Raw genomic sequence first — 21223 nt, 5'->3', positions numbered from 1 at the left:
AGCAGCTACACCAGTGCTCACCTGACATCTCCATCTCCTGTCCACACAGGGCGAGGTGAAAGTACTACTAAGTAGGTACTACTCAAGAACCACTAAAAAAATCTTGAAATAAATAAGAACATAAGTCACATTTCTGCTAGATGTGTTTCTGAAATGTTTACATTCTGATTTGCGGTTGAGATTTACTTTTAAAATGTTCAATGCTAACCCAAATGACTGAATTCTAAGTTAACGATGTTTTAATTAATTACTCTTGAAGTAAAACAAGTTTTTTGGTTAAATTTTAACATTAAAAGTTTCAGAGACACTGTTTTTCATATTTCTTATTTTAACTTTGTTATATTTTGCTTTCACTTATTATGACCACACTTTACACTTTTAGGAAGATGCTTGGCCATATTTTCACGGTTTTAGCCATATTCCATTTAATTTGACACATTGCCTTTCTATTTGTATTTAAAAATCACAACCTTTTGGGGGTTTGTCTCTGGCCCAAATATTATTTAGTGGATATTAAGTTTTCTTTCCCATATTTTCTATGTTATTGAGCATTTTATTTTGTTATTTCTAATTTTATGATTTATTCTCTGGATCTATGGAGGATGGATTTATGACTTACTTACATTGTGTGATCCAGAAAAAATTTTTGTTTGTAATGCACTTGGGCAAAAAAAAAAGCATATTTACTCATATTACCACGTAGGTTTTTTTTTTTTTCAATCCTCACACAAGGATATGTATTTTTAATTAATGAGAGAGAAGGAGGGATGGAGGGAGAGAGATAGAGAGAGAGAGAGAGAGAGAGAGAGAGAGAGAGAGAGAGAGAGAGAAAAGAAACATTGATTAGTTGCCTCCCATATGTGTCCCGATCAGGATCGAACCTATAACCTGGGTATGTATTTCCTGACTGGGAATCAAACCTGCAAACTTTGGGTGTATGGGGTGATGCTCCAACCGACGGAGCCCCCCGGCCAGGGCACCATGTTGTTCTTTATACATGTTAAATCTGTCTTATTAATTTTGTGTAATTTTATATCACATGGATTAACTAAATTCTACTCATAAACTGTTGATATTCCCAATTATGTGTTGTATTTCTGTCAATTTTTTCTATTCGTGTACTTTTTGCTTTATACATTTAGAAGTTTTAGCTGATCAAGCTATTTCTCCTACTGCTTTTGTTGTGAAATCTACTTTAATATGAACAAAATCTTAAATCAGAGTCTTTATTTTTCAATAGGAACAAGTTTCAGATTTAACCCAAAAGAAAATGCAACGGATGTAGTCTTCCGCAAGGAAAAAAGGAGCTGTGCACACCCTCCTCACCCCCATTCACCTCTGCCTCTTGGCAAAACATTGACCTATTTTCCTAAGCTCAGGCTGCCATTGTGTACCTGGCTGAGTCACAGTTAGGGCTTATAGAGGACAACCTGGCAATCACACTGTGTTCCTAGACTCAATGTACATTCATAAATCCTCTGGTGCGTAACGTTGAAACCTCGTGACTTGCTAAGGCAAAACATTGAATAAGCCATAAGGGGAAATGAAGCATATAGTGTATTGATGGTATAATTCCATGTGAATACTAAGATAGACCCACCTGTTTTTATAATTAAATTTGCTATTGAATTGAGCATGATTATTTGTCAATACTTCCTAGTATTAATTTTTTTTTCTCTCAGCTACCCAGGGGCAGATGGTTTATCTCCCAATTCTTTTAGATGTATAGAATTTATCTTGGGAATAATAAGCTCCCAAGTTTGTTCTAAATATGAATGAAGAGTTAAGTGAGAATCTGGACTGCCTTGTCTTTAGAGAAAAGGCAGTAATAATACCTGTTCTCCAAGTGGTCAAAGGGCCAGGATGGTATGGGTTGTGGGCTGGTTCACATTCCAGGCCCTTCTTCTACTTCCTGTTTTTGTCTCATCTTTATTTAGGACTAGTGACCTGGTGCACGGATTCGTGCACATTGAAAGGAAATTAATTAGAAGGTGGCCGGCGGGGCGGAACTGGGCCAGATGGGCCAGACGCGCCCTGGAGCCAACCTCCCACGGTCCCTCCCCGGCGTCTGCAGAGTGAGCAGGGTCCCTCCAGCAGTGTATACATATATACACTGAGTGGCAAGATTATTATGTGTTCAGAGATAATAATAATCTGGCCACTCAGTGTATGTAGACAATTATAGCAAATTTATTCTCAGGTTGAGTTCCTCTGGAGTCGTTCAATGGCCAACATTTGGCCTGAACCTTGCAGTTTTCTGTGTATGAAAATCGAATCTCCTAATAGATTTATTATTGTTGTTGAACTTTTAAATAAAATAAAATTCTAATTTTGGATTAAGTACCATGCTTTCATTTGTTATCACTGTCAATGTAAGAACTTCCAAACTTGTAAAGCATTTTTATGAGTTTGAATCAAAGCTGAATGACATGCAAGAGAGCAAGATCTCAAATGCTCTGGAGAATAAGTTTTGCAGTTTCCTTTATGCAAAATTTGAAATTAAAGAGGGAATGTAAGAAAGATTGCATGAGGGTGGGAGAAAGCAAAACCAGGATTGGATTATAAGAAGGAAGGTCTGAAAGGGGGCATTTCAAAGGTGTTTTAACCTAGATGCACAAAACAATGGACAGGGCTTGATTAAGGCAAAGACAAGGTTGTATTTTCCTGTTGTTGTTTTTTAAATAAGAAGAAAGTGTACTTTAATATATTTTTATTGATTTTTAGAGAGAGAGGGAGGGAGAGGGAGAGAGTGATGATGAGAGAGAATCATTGATTGGCTGCCTCCTGCATGCCCTCTACTGGGGATTGAGGCCACAACCTGGGCATGTGCCCTGACCAGGAATTGAACTGGTGACCACTTTGGTTCCTGGGTTGATGCTCAACCACTGAGCAGCACTGGCTGGGCAAAGACAAGCTTTTTAATAAAGAAATTATACGCCTGTGACTATCCACCAAAACCTGTGCAGCTAATAATTTATCAAAAGATCATCCTATGAGGTATACTTTGCACAGAATCCCCCCGTTTTTTGTCCACACCATTTAACCTTTTGCACTTGGATGTCGAGTGTGACTCAACACGGTTAGCATTAGAATAAAGGAATCGAGAAAAAAGCAAGCGAGTGCAAAGGGTTAATATTAGTCTTTGTATCTTTTCCATAGTTATAGTTGAAATCCTATTATTTAGAAATGCAGTCCAGTAAAATAAAATAATTAATAGCAATAATAGCTACATTTATTGAGTACTTAACTTTTACTGAACTTGTGCTAATCATTTCACAAACACAATTCACATTATTGTTTTCACCTTTAATAGTTAGGGAAATTTCTGCTTTGTATCTTTCCTGAAAGTCACACTACTACAGAAAAGCAAAGATGGAATTTGCACTCAAGTCTTTCTGGCATTAAACACTATGCATTTAAGCCCTAACCGGTTTGGGTCAGTGGATAGAGCATCGGCCTGTGGACTCAAGGGTCCCAGGTTCGATTCCAGTCAAGGGCATGTACCTTGGTTGCGGGCACATCCCCAGTAGGGGGTGTGCAGGAGGCAGCTGATCAATGTTTTTCTCTCATCGATGTTTCAAACTCTATCCCTCTCCCTTCCTCTCTGTAAAAAAAAAAAAATCAATAAAATATATAAAACAACAACAACAAAAAAAAACACTATGCATTTAAGGACTGATCTATAAAACAAATAGCAGGCCAGAACAATGCCCATTCAGCCCCCAACATTAAGCATCTAAAATTTACATCTAAATTTAGATCTAAAGCCTCTAACATAGAAATGTCATTTCCTCTAGTCCACTCAGTCTAGTTTTTACTGCTTTTGGCAATGTTTTAAAGCCCCTTGAATAAATGAAAATCCTCACTTATGCAACAACTATTTGGTTAGCTTTTCCTATGGATGATGCAAGGTGCGAGGTGGGCAATCTAGCGATGACAGTTAGATGACAGCCCTTTGAGAAGGTCACATCCCAGTGGAAGAGGCAGAACTGTATCCTGTTGCGATCTGTTGTACCCGATACGCAGGGAGTGGATGGAGGGTTATTGTTTCATACAGGGCCATTAGGGAGAGCCTGCTGGAAAGGCAGTCTGTGAGCAGGGCTGGGTGAGCAGGCTGGAGTGTTATGATACCCGAGAACAGAGCGTTTGGGGCAGAGGAAATGGCAAGCACAAATCCCCTCAGGTGGGAGCTTATTTGCTTCTTCAAATGGAAGCAGAGAGGCCACTATGGCCAGAGGTCAGTGAGGGAGTGAGGGTGACTCAATGGGGAGGGGTGCGGGTCCAAGAGGAGCTGGAAAGGGAGCACACCATGTACAACGTCCTGGGCTTTTATGATGGGAAGACCTGAAGGGTTTTGGGGCAAAGAGTCACGGTTTTAACTCGGGTTTTCAAGAACCACTCTGGCCTGCTGTACAAGGTGACAGGAGGGAGACCAGCTGGAATTAACTGCAGTCGTCCAGGTAAGAGATGATGGTGGGTGATGTAGGAGGTGAGATGCGGTCAGGTTTTCATCTGTTCTGACAAGATGCACTAAGGGAGTGGAACGTGTGGTGTGAGAGAAGAGTTGAAGATGACTCACTTCCAGGTCTTCAGCCCAAGCACCGGGAAGGGGGGGTTGCCATTTATTGAGATGCGATGACTAGAAGAGGAACTGGCTGGTGGGGGAGGGGGGGCTGTGGGCAGCAGAGTTTAGTTTTGGACGTATTTAGACTAATCTTCTAAGTGGAGATGTTCATCAGGCAGCTGAATATACAAGTCAGAAAAGATGAGAGGCTGGAATCCGGTAAACACCAAGGACAATCTGCAAAAGCTTAAAATATGGGGGGGCAGGGGGCGCAATTAAATGACTCTCTTGAAAAAGTTTCAAGGCATTTTAATTTATACCATCACTGTTTCTATATCACTCATAAAGGTCTGTGATGACTATAAAAGTATGTGGCAGCATCATGCTGTAAGCAGTGGCTATAGCTAGATCAATGGTTTCTAAAGTGTGGGCTTCAGGCCAACAAACATCTGCCTTCCCCTGGAGCTTCTTAGAGATGCACGTTATTGGGCCCCAGCGACCTACTGAATCATAAACTCTGGGAATGGGGCCCAGGAAACCGTTATGACAGGTTTTCCAGGAGGTTGTTATGCACATTAAAATGGAACCAGCCAGATAATAACAAGTTTAGTATTTCCAGGTTTCAATCATTAAAAAAAGAAAGGAACATTTTTTTTTAATGGGTAAAATGTCTTTATTGTTGGAAGTATAAAAAAGAGTAAACAAAGCCAGTATGACATTTCATTTTTTACTTAATCTTCTCAATGAGTTTATAAAAATACTTGCCACTTAGTCTGTATAGACTCTTGAAAATGTCTAGAAGTTTATATATGATATAAAAAGGCACTTAAAACATGAGATAATAAAAAACCACCTCACTGATACAACTGAAGTTGCTTTGAGAAAAATTTCTACATATAGAAAGACTCCTACATAAATAGGACTTCACTTTTTCTTGTTTTCCAACACATGCATAGCATTTTCCCCATGTTACCTATAGACCATCTTCTCACACCCTCTTTGTCCTTGATATAGGTTAACAGAAAAGCAAGCTAAAATTCATGTTGCTTTTTTTCCAATTTAATCTCTTATTTTGCTTAAGCTAAAACAAAATTCTTAACTTGTAACCAAGATCTTTTAGCACACCTGGCTCATTTCCATTTAGTTTCAAATCACAATTCATTCAATTGTGATTATGTGAATGTATTTTTTAAAGTACCCATTATTCAGCTGCGAAAATCATACCAAGCAACATTTCTGAAGCATGTGAACATACATGGTGTATATCTGTAAGTATTGCTGCTGCATCATTCTGGCTTTTGAGCTGAATGAAATAATAGTAACGTAATCTTTGTAAACTGAGATTACAAGTTAAAATACAACTCAAATCATTCACGGCATTCAGCTATGAAAGAAAGATGTGTGCTTCACATATTTTTAACTTTATTTTCTTTCAGGTTGGTCAAAGATAAACAATATAAAACATACATTAAATAAAAGCCCACTGACCTATGTCATACATGTACTTGGCTAATTAAAATAAGTGTAATCTTGCTGTGGAAATTCTGTGTTTTGGAAATATTTATACGGTCATCTTTTCAAGGCTTTGGTAAGAAAGGATAAATGTTTCCTTTGAACATATAGGATGCTATTTGAGAGGTGAGTTATTTCACCCTAAGGGTGCTCACTAAAAAAATATATTAATTGCTTTAAGGAATTGCATGAACATAGTTCATCTGAAATGATTTAACAATGCAATCCAAAGAGTTGGTTACTTTTCTGGTGGGGTTTAGACTACATGGGGAAAATAATATGGGGAAAATAGAGAGCCACTTGAATGCGTATCACTTTATTACTGCAATCATAAATGGTAATGATTTGAAATAGTCCTTGACATTGATTTGTGAATTTAAGTTCATCCTTAATTATGCCCTTTCTTCTGTTGCTCACCCTTGTAAGAAATGCCATGATGATTAGCACATGGTTGTGTCCCATGGAGACTCCTGCACGGCCTTCCTGTGTATGTACATGCGCTCATTCATCGTGCCTCTGCTCACACTTTTCTATTTAGATTTTCTGTTGCATGGCGTTGCAAAGCCTTTGCTGATTTTCAAGGCAGTCTTTCAGCTTATCCTCTGTCAAAGTCAATCGCTGTTCCAAGATTGAAACAGTCTGCAGAAAGGAGAACAAAATAATCAATGATGATGAGGACAATGATGATAATTTCTGCAGAGGAGGTCCTCTTAGAACTGGAATGCCTACCCTTTTGCCAGGAAGTTGGCTCAAAAATGGGCCCCAGAACTTGCTCTGCCTCTGGGCTCTACTCCAGGGCAAAGCACTGTCAAGCAGTTTGAAGAAAAGAAAAACAAAACAAAACAAAAACTGATGCATTTGAGGAAAAACAGAAAAGATCTCCCAAAGCATCATGCCAGAAAAGAGGCCACATGCGGAGATCTAAGTGGTATGGGGAGTGGGGCGCGCGGTACAATGTCACATGCCTAGCCCATCATTGGCTATTCTATCACAGTCAATGATAGATCATATCTATACCAACTTAGACAGCTGGCTACCTAGTTTACTTTGAAAAAACCATAATGATTGCCTCTAGTTCTCATGTCCCAAAGATGATAAAGCACTTCAAAGGGTTGTTAGGAAGACTGAATGAAATGATGCATCAAAAATGCCTCAGCTAGTGCCTGGCACACAGGACATGATGAATCTTAGCTAGTCTAATGCCTTCAGCTAATATAAATAAGTATATGACTACACACACACACACACACACACACACACACACACACACACAATGACTACTCAAATTTGGGAAATCGAATTTTTTGTGATATTGACTTCATCTTCAGTCTTTTACATCTTTTAAAACAACTTTTATTATAAAACTAGAGGCCCAGTGCATGAAATTCGTGCACTTGGGGGGGGGGTGTCTCCCAGCCTGGCCTGTACCCTCTCGCAGTCTGGGAGCCCTCAGGGGATGTCCGACTGATGGCTTACGCCTGCTTCCCATGGGGAGTGGGGAGCAGGCCCAAGCCGTTAGTCAGACATCCTTAGTGCTGTGTGGAGGTGGGAGAGGCTCCTGCCACCGCCACTGTGCCAGCCATGAGCCCGGCTCAGGGCTTCTGGCTGAGCAGCGCTCCCACTGTGGGAGCGCACTGACCACCAGGGAGCAGCTCCTGCATTGAGCATCTGCCCCCTGGTGGTCAGTGTGCCTCATAGCAACCAGTTGTTCGGCTGTTTGGTCGATTTGCATATTAGCCTTTTATTATATAGGATAAAACAGATTCAGGAAGCCACATAAGGGATGTGTTACGATGACTTCTCATGAGAAAAACACTCTTCTAATCAGCACCCAGGTCCAGCACTAGAACTCTGCCAGCCACCCAGGTGCCTTTCCAGGTGTCTGTCAGAATCACCACTCCTGCCTGCCCTCTTAACAGTTACTATCCTGACCATTACAGTACCATTTTCTTTTATTTCTTTATCATTTTATCTTTAGGGTGTACATCCCTAGACACTTTAATTTTGTCATACCCATTTTAAAGAGTTGATACGCATTTCATCTTTTATTAATCAACTAGTAGCCCATTTGCAGTAAGAATCCTGCAAGCGGCCGCTGGGGCCACGTGCGCTGCCGCCGCCGCCACCGTTGCAGCCCCAGCCAGTGCCTGCACCCGCGCGCCGCTGCCGCCCGCCCCGCTCCGTCCCTCCCCTCCCCTCCCCGCCCAGGCTTTCCCTCTGGCAGCCACCTTGCTTTCCGCTTTTCCTCCCTCTACCTTCTAAGTTGTCTTCACTCCTCCCTCCCTCAGTGTATGCAAATTAACCAACATCTTTGTTGGTTAATTTGCATACTCGCCCTGATTGGCTGGTGGGAGTGGTGAAGTTGCGGTCAATTTGCATATTACTATTTTATTAGGTAGGACTAGAGGCCCGGTGCATGAATTCATGCACCGGTGGGGACTGGCCAGCCTGCTCCAATCGGGGTAGGGGGACCGATCGAGGGTGGGGCTGGCCGGGGGGAGGGACCGCAGGCAGTTGGCTGGCTGGCCCACCCCTGACGTCGGGAGGGGGCGTTGGGGGTGGGGCTGGCCGGGGGGAGGGGCTGAGGGTGGTTGGCCAGCCAGCCCTGCCCCTGGTTGAACTCCTGGTCTAACTCCTGGTCGAGGGGACAATTTGCATATTAGCCTTTTATTATATAGGACAGGCTGCTATCCCTTCTCCTCCTTTTCTTTACAAGTTGTTTGCTGTCAGGCTCATGCCATGTGAAGGAAGAGTTCCCACCAGTCTGGACTTTAGGAATGGAACACCCAGGTCCAGCACAGTCTGCTCTTCTACCCTCCTTGTCTTCGGTCATTTGGCAGTTGGATTCACAGGCTGGTAAGACTTAGGCTAGATCCCTTGGTAAGACTATAAGTGGTGGTCTGTTCTTTCATTAGAAGGCACATTACTAAGGTTTGGTTGTTTCTCTTTTCATAATGTTAGTAATTACTCAATGCTGAGAGCTCTTAATTCTTGGGAGTTGTAAGTGATGATATTCAATTCTATCTTTAAAAATATATTAGTTAGGATAATTTATAAATAAGAGACATTTCCCTCACCTACTATTTGGTTATGCAGTGGTAGAGCTCATAGGGGAAAGGCCGGGTAAATGCTTGGTTATTTCAGCAGCAAGCTTCAAGATAATGAATTAGTGCTCTATCATCCTTTGAAGGTAACCAATTTTTAAAACTGTCATTATTTATAGCTTTTGCTTTCATATTTGATAGTACAGATCATGACAAGTTAAAAATAACAATGATGCTGGTAATATATTCTGCTATTTCTTGAGTGCCTACTATGAGTCAAGCATTTTACCAGATACTTTACATACATTATCACAATTCCATATGCTAAAGCTGTTAAAAATATTATCAACACCTTTAACAATAGACTCCATTCATCTACCATCTAAACATAATTTCATTTAAATTTATTTCTAATTATAGTTCAGTAAAGATGGTAACACTGCAGCTGAGTTAGAAGGCCAGTCATCTGTAAATAAAGTGAATCAGAACATGTTTGTGTTACTTGGTCCTGGCCCACAGATTCACTGTTCATGTTTTGCAAGTGTGCAGTGCCTGCTTTTAACCACTTTTATACGTAAAAGCCAGCCAGCTATTCAAAATTGAAGATAAAAAATCATGCAGACATTCAATAAAGCTTAACGTGATTCATTTATCTGTGAATCAGGCCAAAGGAAGTAGAAATGGATTGTGAAGCTGAAAGAGTGGAGAATGAAAACATTCACGTGGGAGAGGTGTCTGAGGACTCAACACTGCATGCAAGAGGGCAGCTGAGGCAGTCGGGGCAGTGTGGGGAGCAGGCCAGCCAGGACTGAATCCGCATGGAGCTGAATGTTTGACTCTGTATTGAGTGGCTCTAACCCTGGCTATCACACAAAACCACATGGGGTGATTGAAAGACCTTACCACAGACCGATGTAAATGAATTCTCTGGAGATGAGAATAGGACATCTGAATGCTTATGAACTACCCAGGTGATTATAATGTATAGACAGGGCTGAGAATAGAATTAGATTATTTCTATGTAAGACCTATTTCAACTTGAAATATTTATTCTGGAAAAGTAATTGACATATCTAGATCACATTACAGCCTCTTCTTATAACTGTGACAAGTCCGTTCTGATGAATACTGGCATTTTTAGTCTGTGTATCAAAGAGGAACAACAGAAAACTTCTTCAAAGGAAACACTGAATCAGCGAAGCTGGAAGAGAAACCTTTGGTGGTTTCAACACAACACTCCCCTTAAATGACGTCTATATCTCCTGACCAGGGGATGGAAGACCTTTGGTATATTAACATCCACGGTGTTCCTTCTTTGCAAAGGTAAACTGGTAAGATTCTAAAATGGGAATGCAAAACCCCATCACCTGCAGAGGAACTCAGCATCAATGCAAGAAGCTCTGGAATGAGGGGATAGCAAGAATACCTTCAGAGTGAAGAACTGTAAACACTGCCAGTAGTTCTTTCTAAGCAGAAATAATTAATCCCAATAATAAATAATTGATCCCAATAAATATTAATTAATTAATTAATAATTAATCTTATGGCCCTAAATATGCTACTGAAAATGTCCTAATCTGAACATATCAAAACTTCTTAGGCTAAAACATTACTACCCAGATCAAAACGCTGCCACCTCTATTCTTTATAGTCTCTACCGCTCCCTTCTGGCCCCTGGATGAAAGATACAGCAGACAGACAGACAGACAGAGAGAGAGAGAGAAAGAGAGAGAGAGAGGTAGGTAGAGAGAGAGAGAGAGAGAGAAAGCGAGAGAGAGAGAGAGACAGACAGAGAAAGAGAGAGAGAGAGAGAGAGAGAGAGAGAGAGAGAGAGAGAAAGCGAGCAAGGCTCTGACCTTATCGCCACAAGATCTTGCTAGAGCAGCTCAGCAGAGTATTCCTTGCTATACTGACTGCCACCTTGAGCTTGCCTTTCTACGAAAAAAGAATTTACCCCTACTCTGCTAATTCTACAACCTGCTGTAACCAGGATTGTTCTGCATATCTTGCCCCGCAGTGCAAAGCATAGCAATTCACCTGTGTCAAAACATTGAGCTGTTCCATAATATGCTCTAAAGCTTCAGTCACAGCGAGTGGTATGCTTCTTTGACTCTCAGAAGGGAGGTCGCTCATGTCTTCTGATTTCTTTTTCAAGGTTGTTCGTGGATATTCTGATGACATTAAAGAAGGATTCAAGAAATATTTGCACAGCTCTTCATCCTTATCTGGTAGAGTTCTAACAACAGTGTCCGTTGTCTTTGACATCATGGAAAGAAGAGAAAGACTTCGTTACATTGCCCAAACTTTAAAATAATATATAAGTAAAACTTTTCAATATTCTTCTTCTAAAAGCCCAGCTTTCCTTTAATTGTTTATCCTCAACTATGACAAAGTATGGAAATTACAATTATAACAAGGAAATAAAGCTAAAAATTAACACAGAAAATTCACAATTTTCCTTGATTTTTTTCAATGGACTGCATTTTGCATGTATTTGTCTGAGGGATTAGCTATTCTATCATTAAAAGATTGTTAGATGCACTCTAATTCTTAATCAAATATCACATTCATTAAGGTGATTTTTATTTTAAAAAAGTGGAAAATAACAAGTATTGGTGAGGATGTGGAGAAATTGGAACCCTTGTGTATTGCTGATGTGAATATAAAATACTGCAGTTCCTGTAAAAACAGTTTCACTGCTCCTCACAAAGGTAAACATAGAATTACCATATGATCAATTCCACTCCTAGATATATATCTAAAGTAATTGAAAGCAGGAACTTGAACAGTACTCATATACCAATGTGAATAGTATCATTATTCAAAATAGCCAAAGATGGAAACAACTCAATATCCATCATCAGATAAATGTATAAACAATAGACTTCTACTTAGCCATAAACATAAATGGAATTCTGATATATGCTACAATATGGATGAACATTATGCTAAGTGAAATAAGCCAGAACAAAAGAAAATACTGTATAATTCTACATACATGTGGTACCTAGAATAAGCAAATTGAGAGACAGAAAGTAGAGGAGCGGTTACTGTGAGCTGGGAGGAGGGAAATGTAGAGTTATGTACCTATTGTTTAATGGGTACAGAGTTTCTGTTTGGAATGATGAAAAAGTTCTTAAAATAGATACTGGGGATGGTTACAATAGCATTGTGAATACTTACTTAATGCCAGTGAATTACACTTAGAAATGGTTAAAATCTAAGTTTTATGTTATGTATATTTTACCACAATAAAATAAAGACGCAGAAAAAAAACCTCAAAATATGTCAGTGAGCAATCTGCAAATACAATTAAGAAAACAATTCCACTTACAATAGCATAAAAAATGTACTTAGAAATAAATTTAATAAAAGAAGTACAAGACTTGTATACTAACTATAAACCATATTGAAAGAAATTGAAGATCTAAAGAAATGGAAAGACATCCCATATCTCAGGTTCATGGACCACAAGACTTAGTATTGTTAAAATGGCAATACTCCCCAAATTAATATATACAGATTCAATCCAATCCTTATGAGAATCCCAGCTGCCTTTTTAAAAGAAATTAGCAAACTGATCTTAAAATTCCTATGGGAATGCAAGGTTCCCAGAATAGCCACCATAGAACCAAAGAACAAAGTTAGAGAACTCATACTTCCTAATTTCAAAACTTACTACAACACTACAGTATTCAAGACAGTGTGGCACTGGCATAAAGATAGACATACAGATCAATGGATTAGAATTCAGAGTCTAAAAATAAACCCTTCCATTTACGGTCGTTTGATTTTTGACAAAGTTGCTAGACCATTTAATGGGATAAACGGTGTCTTTTCAACAAACGGTGCTGGGAAAAGAGTGGATTTGGGCCCTTACCTCACATCATATACAAAATTAACTCATTCACAAAATTAACTCATTCATCCATAAAATACAATGGATCATAGACTTATATATAAGGAAAAAACTATAAAAACATTGAAAGAAAACATAGAAGTAAAATTTCCTAACCTTAGAGTACATAGAGGCTTCTTATACATAACACCAAAAATACACATAAGTAAGTAAATAAATAGGACCTTATCAAAATTAAAAACTTTCATGCATCAAAAATATCAACAAGAAAATGGGGAAAACCCACAGAATGGGAGAACATATTTATAAATCATATATTTATATGAAACTTGCATGAAGAACACTTAAAGAACTCTTTTTTTTTTTAATAATTTTATTGAGGTATTATATGTGTACATATCTTACTATTACCCCCCCCACCCCACACCCACACATGCCCTCCCCCCCCAGAGTTTTGCGTCCATTGTTTATGCTTATATGCATGCATACAAGTCCTTCGTTTGATTTCATAACTCCCCCACCTTTCCCAAACTTTCCCCCTGTACTTTGAAAGTCTGTTTGATGCTTTACTGTCTCTGTATCTATCTTTTTGTTCACCACTTTATAATGTTCTTTACTATCCCTAAATGAGTGAGATCATGTGGTATTTTTCCTTCATTGACTGGCTTATTTCACTTAGCATAATGTTCTCCAATTCCATCCAGGTTGCTGCAAATGATGAGAATTCCTTCTTCTTTATGGCAGCATAGTATTCCATTGTGTAGATGTACCACAGTTTTCCGATCCACTCATCTGCTGACGGGCACCTAGGCTGTTTCCAAATCTTAGCTATTGTAAATTGTGCTGCTATGAACATAGGGGTGCATATATCCTTTCTGATTGGTTTTTCTAGTTTCTTCGGATATATTCCCAGGAGTGGGATTACTGGGTCAAATGGGAGTTCCATTTTCAGTTTTTTGAGGAAACTCCATACTGTTCTCCACAGTGGCTGCACCAGTCTGCATTCCCACCAGCAGTGCACGAGGGTTCCTTTTTCTCCGCATCCTCGCCAACACTTGTTGTTTGTTGATTTGTTGATGATAGCCATTCTGACAGGTGTGAGATGGTACCTCATTGTTGTTTTGATTTGCATCTCTCGGATAATAAGTGACTTTGAACATGTTTTCATGTGTCTCTTGGCCTTCCTTCTGTCTTCTTTTGAAAATATTCTGTTTAGGTCTGTTGCCCATTTTTTTATTGGATCATTTATCTTCCTCTTATTGAGTTGCATAAGCTGCCTGTAGATGTTGGAGATTAAACCTTTATCAGTGATAGCATTTGCAAATATGTTTTCCCATGCAGTGGGCTTTCTTGTTGTTTTGTTGATGGTTTCTTTTGCTGTAAAAAAGCTTTTTATTTTGATGTAGTCCCATTTGTTAATTTTCTCTTTAGCTTCCATTGCCCTAGGGGCAGTGTCAGTGAAGAAGTTCTTGTGGCATATGTCTGAGATTTTGTTGCCTGTGGATTCCTCTAGTATTTTTATGGTTTCCCGTCTTATGTTTAAGTCCTGTATCCATTTTGAGTTTATTTTTGTGTATGGTGTAAGTTGGTGATCTAGTTTCATTTTTTTGCATGTATCTGTCCAGTTTTCCCAACACCATTCATTGAAGAGACTGTCTTGACTCCATTGTATGTTCATGCCTCCTTTGTCAAATATTAATTGAGCATAGTGGTTTGGGTCGATATCTGGGTTCTCTATTCTGTTCCATTGATCAATATGTCTGTTCTTGTGCCAGTACCAGGCTGTTTTGAGAACAGTGGCTTTGTAATACAGCCTGAAATCTGGTATTGAGATCCCACCTACTTTATTCTTCTTTCTGAGGATTGCTGAGGCTAGTCGGGGTCTTTTTTTATTCCAGATGAATTTTTGGAGAGTTCTTTCTAGGTCTGTGAAATATGCTGTTGGTATTTTGATGGGGAGTGCATTGAATCTGTAGATTGCTTTGGGTAGTATGGACATTTTAATGATGTTGATTCTACCAATCCAGGAACATGGTATGTTCTTCCATCTGTTTACGTCTTCCTCTATCTCTTTTTTCAGTGTCCTGTAGTTTTCTGCGTATAGGTCTTTTACCTCCTTAGTTAAGTTTATTCCTAGGTATCTTAATTTTTTTGGTGCGATGGTAAATGGGATTGCTTTTTTAGTCTCTCTTTCTGTAAGTTCATTATTGGTGTATAGAAAAGCCATAGATTTCTTGGCGTTAATTTTGTATCCCGCTACATTGCCGAATTCATTTATTAAGTCTATTAGTTTTTTGATGGAATCTTTTGGGTTTTTTATGTACAATATCATGTCATCTGCAAATAAGGACAGCTTCACTTCTTCTTTTCCAATTTGGATGCCTCTTATTTCTTCTTCTTGCCTAATTGCGATAGCTAATACTTCCAGTACTATATCAAATAGAAGTGGTGAGAGTGGGCATCCCTGTCTTGTTCCTGTTCTTAGGGGAAATGGTTTTAGTTTTTGCCCATTGAGTATGATGTTTGCTGTGGGTTTATCATAAATAGCTTTTATTATGTTGAGGTATGAGCCTTCTATTCCCACCTTGTTGAGAGTTTTTATCAAGAAAGGGTGTTGGATTTTGTCAAATGCTTTTTCTGCATCTATTGATATGACTATGTGATTTTTATCTCTCAATTTGTTTATGTGATGTATCACGTTTATTGATTTGCGGATATTGTACCATCCTTGCATTCCTGGAATAAATCCTACTTGGTCATGGTGTATGATCTTTCTGATGTACTGCTGGAGCCGATTTGCTAGAATTTTGTTGAGGATTTTGGCATCAATGTTCATGAGGGATATTGGCCTGTAATTCTCTTTCATTGAGTTGTCTTTATCTGGTTTTGGTATTAGGGTGATGCTGGCTTCATAGAAGGAGCTTGGGAGTGTTCCTTCCTCTTGAATTTTTTGGAATAGTCTGAAGAGGATAGGTTTTAGTTCTTCCTTGAAAGTTTGATAAAACTCTCCTGTGAAGCCATCTGGCCCCGGGCTTTTGTTTGCTGGAAGCTTTTTGATGACTGCTTCAATTTCTTCCATAGTTACTGGCATGTTGAGCTGTTTAGAATCTTCCTGATTGAGTTTTGGAAGGTTGTATTTTTCTAGGAATATGTCGATTTCCTCTAGGTTGTCCAGTTTGTTGGAATAGAGTTGTTCGTAGTATTTTGTAACAATCCTTTGTATTTCGTCGGGGTCTGTTGTTATTTCACCTCTTTCATTTCTGATTTTGTTTATTTGGGTCCTCTCTCTTTGCTTCTTGGTGAGCCTGGCTAGAGGTCCATCAATCTTGTTTATCCTTTCAAAGAACCAGCTCTTGGTTTTGTTGATCTTTTGTATTGTTTCTTTGGTCTCTATGTCGTTTATCTCCGCTCTGATCTTTATTATTTCTTTCCTTCTGCTTACACTGGGCTTATCTTGTTGCTCTCTCTCTAACTCTTTGAGTTGTTGGGTTAGGTAATTTATTACCATTGTTTCTTGTTTTTTGAAGTAGGCTTGTAGAGCTATGAACTTCCCTCTCAGGACTGCTTTCATTGTGTCCCATAGATTTTGGATTGTTGTGTTTTCATTGTCGTTTGTTGCCATGATGTTTTTTATTTCTTCCTTGATGTCTTTGGTAACCCAGTCATGGTTTAATAACATGCTGTTTAGTCTCCAAGTGTTTGATTTCTTTGGGTTGTTTTTATTGTAGTTGATTTCCAGTTTTATGCCACTGTGATCTGAGAAGATACTTGATATGATTTCTATCTTCTTGAATTTGGAGAGACTTTGCCTATGTCCTAACATATGGTCTATCTTTGAAAATGACCCATGTGCACTTGAGAAGAATGTATATTCTGTGGCTTTGGGGTGAAATGTTCTGAAGATGTCGATTAATTCCATCTGTTCTAGTGAGTCATTTAGGATTGATGTTTCTTTGCTGATTTTTTGTTTAGAGGATTTGTCCAATGGTGATAGTGGGGTATTGAAGTCTCCTACTATGATTGTATTACTGTCAATCTCTCCTTTGATATCTTCCAGGAGTTTTTTAATATATCTTGGTGCTCCTGTATTGGGTGCATATATGTTTACCAGAGTTATTTCTTCTTGTTGGATTTCTCCCTTTAGTATTATGAAGTGGCCTTCATTATCTCTTGTTATGTCCTTCACTTTGAGATCTAATTTGTCAGATATAAGTATTGCAACCCCAGCTTTTTTTTCATTTCCATTTGCATGGAAAACCTTTTTCCATCCCTTTACTCTCAGTCTGTATGCATCCTTTTTTTTGAGGTGGGTTTCCTGTAGACAGCAGATATCTGGGTTTTGCTTTCTTATCCAGTCTGTTACCCTGTGTCTTTTGATTGGGGCATTCAATCCATTTACATTTAAAGTTATTATTGATAGGTACTTATTTGACGCCATTTTTATTCTATAGCCCTGTGTACCTTCTTTGCTTCCTATTTCTTTCTTTTTTTTACAGCAGACCCTTTAGCATTTCTTTCATTGCTGGTTTGGTGGTGATAAACTCCCTTAGTCCTTTTTTGTCTGTGAAGCTCCTGATTTCACCTTCAATTTTGATTGATAGCCTTGCTGGGTACAGTATTCTTGGATTTAGACCCTTCCTTTGCATGACTTGGTATATTTCATTCCATTCCCTTCTGGCCTGATGAGTTTCTGTTGAGAAATCAGTTGCTAGTCTGATGGGGGTTCCTTTGTATGTAACTGTCTGTCTCTCTCTGGCCGCTTGTAAGATTCTTACTTTGTCGTTGGTGTTTGCCAACTTAACTATAATGTGCCTTGGCGTCGGTCTTTTGGGGTTCATTTTGCTTGGAACTCTGTGAGCTTCTTGGATTTGTGTGGGTTTTTTCTTCCCTATATCAGGGAAGTTTTCTGTTATTATTTCTTCAAACAGGTTTTCTATTCCTTGCTCAGTTTCCTTTCCTTCTGGCACCCCTATTATCCTGATGTTGTTTTGTTTTGTATTGTCCCGAAGTTCCCTTACGCTCTCCTCAATCTTTCTAATTTTTGTTTCTAGAAGCTGTTGTAATTGGGTATTTTTTTCCATCTTGTCTTCTAGCTCACTTATGCGGTCCTCTGCTTCATCTAGTCTACTCTTGATGCTTTCTATTGAGTTCTTTACAGCAGCGATGTCACTTTTCATTTCTTCTTGGTTCTTCTTCATTTCTTCTTGGTTCTTACTCATATTGTCGAATTTGTCTTCCATCCTTTTCAGCCACTTTATGACCATTTCTCTGAATTCTTTCTCTGATAGGTTGTTTGCCTCTAAATCGTTTACTTCCTTTTCTGGTGATGCCTGCTTCTCTTTCCTGTGGGGGCTGTTTCTTTGTCTCCCCATGGTCTCTCTTCTCCGGATGTCTGGTTATATAGATTTCTCTCTCTGGCGTTGATTTAAAGGTATAAAATACAACACAACCAGGCACAACAGACAAGGCACTGAACAGAATTGTATTCACGATATTAATAACCTCCAATAAAGGTAACCACCAGAGAAAGACAAATTAGGGAATAGGAGTGGAAGAGGGAGAGTAAAAAGAAAGAACAACAACGAAGAAAAAAACAACAACAAAGAGTGTGAATCTGAACTTGGGAAAAGAGCAGAAAGAAAGAAAAGAAATAACAGAAAAGAAAAAGAAAAGAAAAAAAAAGTAAGAGAGACAAGAATGATACTAAGAGAGAAAAGGGGAACAAACTATATATATGGGGAGTAAACTCCACTAGAACAACCACTATTCCCAGCAAATTCCAGCAACACGAGCCTGGAGATTAATACAAACTGCAACAGCAGCTAATATCAAGTGAGGCAAGGGAAAACAAAAGTAAAAAACAAACAAAAACAAAGCAAACAAAAGAACCAACCAAACCAACAAAAAGAATAATCTAAACAATCTCATAAAAAAGCATAAAAATTCAATCTAATCAACATTCAAGCAAACAACAACAAAAGGCCCGAGAGAAAAATAATTTTTTAAAGGTAGCGTAGAGAGAGGTTTGTATGGATTTGGAGCAGGGGGTTGGGAATTAGATATATAAGTAGGGTGAAGTTTTAGCAGGGAGTAAACTGAAAAAGTAGGGAAAATCTAAAGCCAGAAAGGGTTAAGGTAAACTGGGGACCAAAAGGGGAAAGGTTAGGAGAGTGATGGCATAATGTTAGCTTTGAGATAGGGTAAAGCGATTGTAAGGGAAAGATGCAAATCGAATGTAGGACACTAATCCAAAAATAAAAGAAAGAGAAAATCAAATGACATTAAAAAAAAAAAAAAGTAAAATAATAGTAATAATAGTGCTGATTGAAAATAAAAATGTAATAATTAAAAAGGTGAAAATCAAGTGAGGAAAAAGAAAAAAATATTAGTTTCTTAAGTAAAAGATGCAAAAAATGAAAATAAAAAAATATGAGAATAAAAAATTTAAAAAATTGAAAAAAGAATTGAAAATTAAAAAATAGGAAGACTAAAATGTGCAGTAGCGGCTGTCATTCACTTCCTCTATTATTCTGTTTGGTACGCCTTTTTCCCAGTCTGGGCGGTATTTCAGTTCAGCTTCATTCCAGGGCTCCTCAGTGTTGGAAGCCAGTCCTGCTTTTTAAGCCAGCCCTATCTTAATTTCTCGTATTTATTTTTGATTACACCAGAGACAATTAGCGTTTCAGCCCCTGGGTGGCAGTGTTTCTGAATTGACTTCCGGGCCTCTCTAGCTCTTTTTTCTTTTTTTTTTTTTTCCCCTTCTATGGCACTCACTACCGGTTTGTAGAGGTGTGCGCCTCAGAGCTGCCTCTCTGATGGTCACATGCAGCTCTGGCCCCAGGTTCCGAAAAAAACACCTTCCCCCTGCAGTCTTTCAGGGTTTCCACCTGGGTTTGCCTCTGTATTGGGCTTAGCAATCAGAGTCGGAAAGAGCCCAGGTGTGCGGACCGTGGGTCTGTGCCCCAGACTAAGGAGCCTGCACTCCTTTGAAAATTCTTAGTCTGACCCTCCTCGTCAGATTAAAATGAGTTGCTTTCAAGAGGTCACTTCTGTTAGCAGCTCAGAAGACCCCCCTCCTCATTCACGGATCACGGCAGTTCCAACTGCCGCTGATTTTTCTAGGCACAGACCTCCCGGCTCCTGCCGGTCCTGCGGCTGCCGCGCTTCCCTCACCCAGCGCCTCCCTCACCCACCGCGGGGATTAGAAACCGCAGCTTATTTCAGACAAAATCTGACCTTTCCGTGGTGCAGTGAAGAGTTTCTTTGAATCCAAATGTTTGCGCTGATAGGGGACCGGTGGTCTGGTGCTCCCAGCAGTTCAGTGTTTGCAGTTGTCGCGGAAAGTCAGGTTTCCACTAAAATCCTCCTTTCCTTGCAAGATGGCGAGGCCCCCCGCGAGCCCGCAGCTCCAGGAGGGGACCCAGCCCCTGTGGGTGCTGCGCGGTCAGAGGAACACTGCCCAGCACTCCCCCGCCTTCTCCTGGAGTTTAGCTGTCCCTTGGCTTGCCCACATACACTCCCTCTGCGAGCCTCTGCTGCTCCGACTCTCCGCCCCAGGAACAGACTCCAAACCCGACTCTATTCTGTCGCCATTTTCCTCTCCTCTCCCAATTCTTAAAGAACTCTTATATCTCAAAGATAGAAAGCAAATAACCAAATTAAAAAATGGTCAAAAGATCTGAATAGACACTTTCCAAAGAAGTTACACAAATGGCTAATAAGCAAATAAAAAGATGCTCATCATCATTAGGGAAATGCAAATCAAAATCACAATGAGATACCACTTCACTAGGATGACTAAAATAAAAAGGACAGAATATAAGTGTTAATAAAGATATAGAGAATTTGGAACCCTAATACATTGCTGGTGGGACTATAGAATGGTGCAGTTGGGTAGTTCCTCAAAATGTTAAACTAGATAAAGCATGCCAAACTCGCAGCCTGCAACAAATATGTTTGCGGCCCAGCCGATATAACAGCATGTAAAAAACGTTTTAATAAAAATTTCATAACTTAATTTTTACAATATTCTGTTATACATAATCCTATATAATAAAAGCCTAATGTCTGGTCAGTGGTTCAACCAATCAAAGCATAATATGCTAGCTAAGGCCACTCAACCACTCACTATGACGTGCACTGACCACCAGGGGGCAGACGCTCCGACCAATAGGTTAGCTTGCTGCTGGGGTCCAGCCAATCGGGACTGAGCGAGATGGGCCAGTTGTGCCCTGGAGCCCTCCT

The 21223-nt window shown here is 39.4% G+C and overlaps 1 protein-coding gene across 2 annotated transcripts in view; it reads right to left on the bottom strand.

The window, feature by feature from the left end:
* Positions 1-5220: 5220 nt before the first annotated feature.
* Positions 5221-21223, bottom strand: part of POC1B (POC1 centriolar protein B) — a 105372-nt gene continuing 89369 nt past the window's right edge. For both annotated transcript variants that reach the window (XM_008143782.3, XM_054718807.1), the window contains 2 exons: positions 11158-11376; positions 5221-6715 (listed from right to left, as the gene is read on the bottom strand). In XM_008143782.3, coding sequence (XP_008142004.1) covers positions 6611-6715; positions 11158-11376 — 324 coding nt within the window. In that variant the 3' untranslated portion in view covers positions 5221-6610. The remainder of the gene's footprint in view (positions 6716-11157; positions 11377-21223) is intronic.

This window comes from Eptesicus fuscus, chromosome 7 (genome assembly GCF_027574615.1).
Source record: "Eptesicus fuscus isolate TK198812 chromosome 7, DD_ASM_mEF_20220401, whole genome shotgun sequence".
Taxonomy (NCBI): Eukaryota; Metazoa; Chordata; class Mammalia; order Chiroptera; family Vespertilionidae; genus Eptesicus; species Eptesicus fuscus.
Note: the sequence above shows the minus strand (reverse complement) of the source record. Positions and strands in the feature narration are given on the sequence as shown.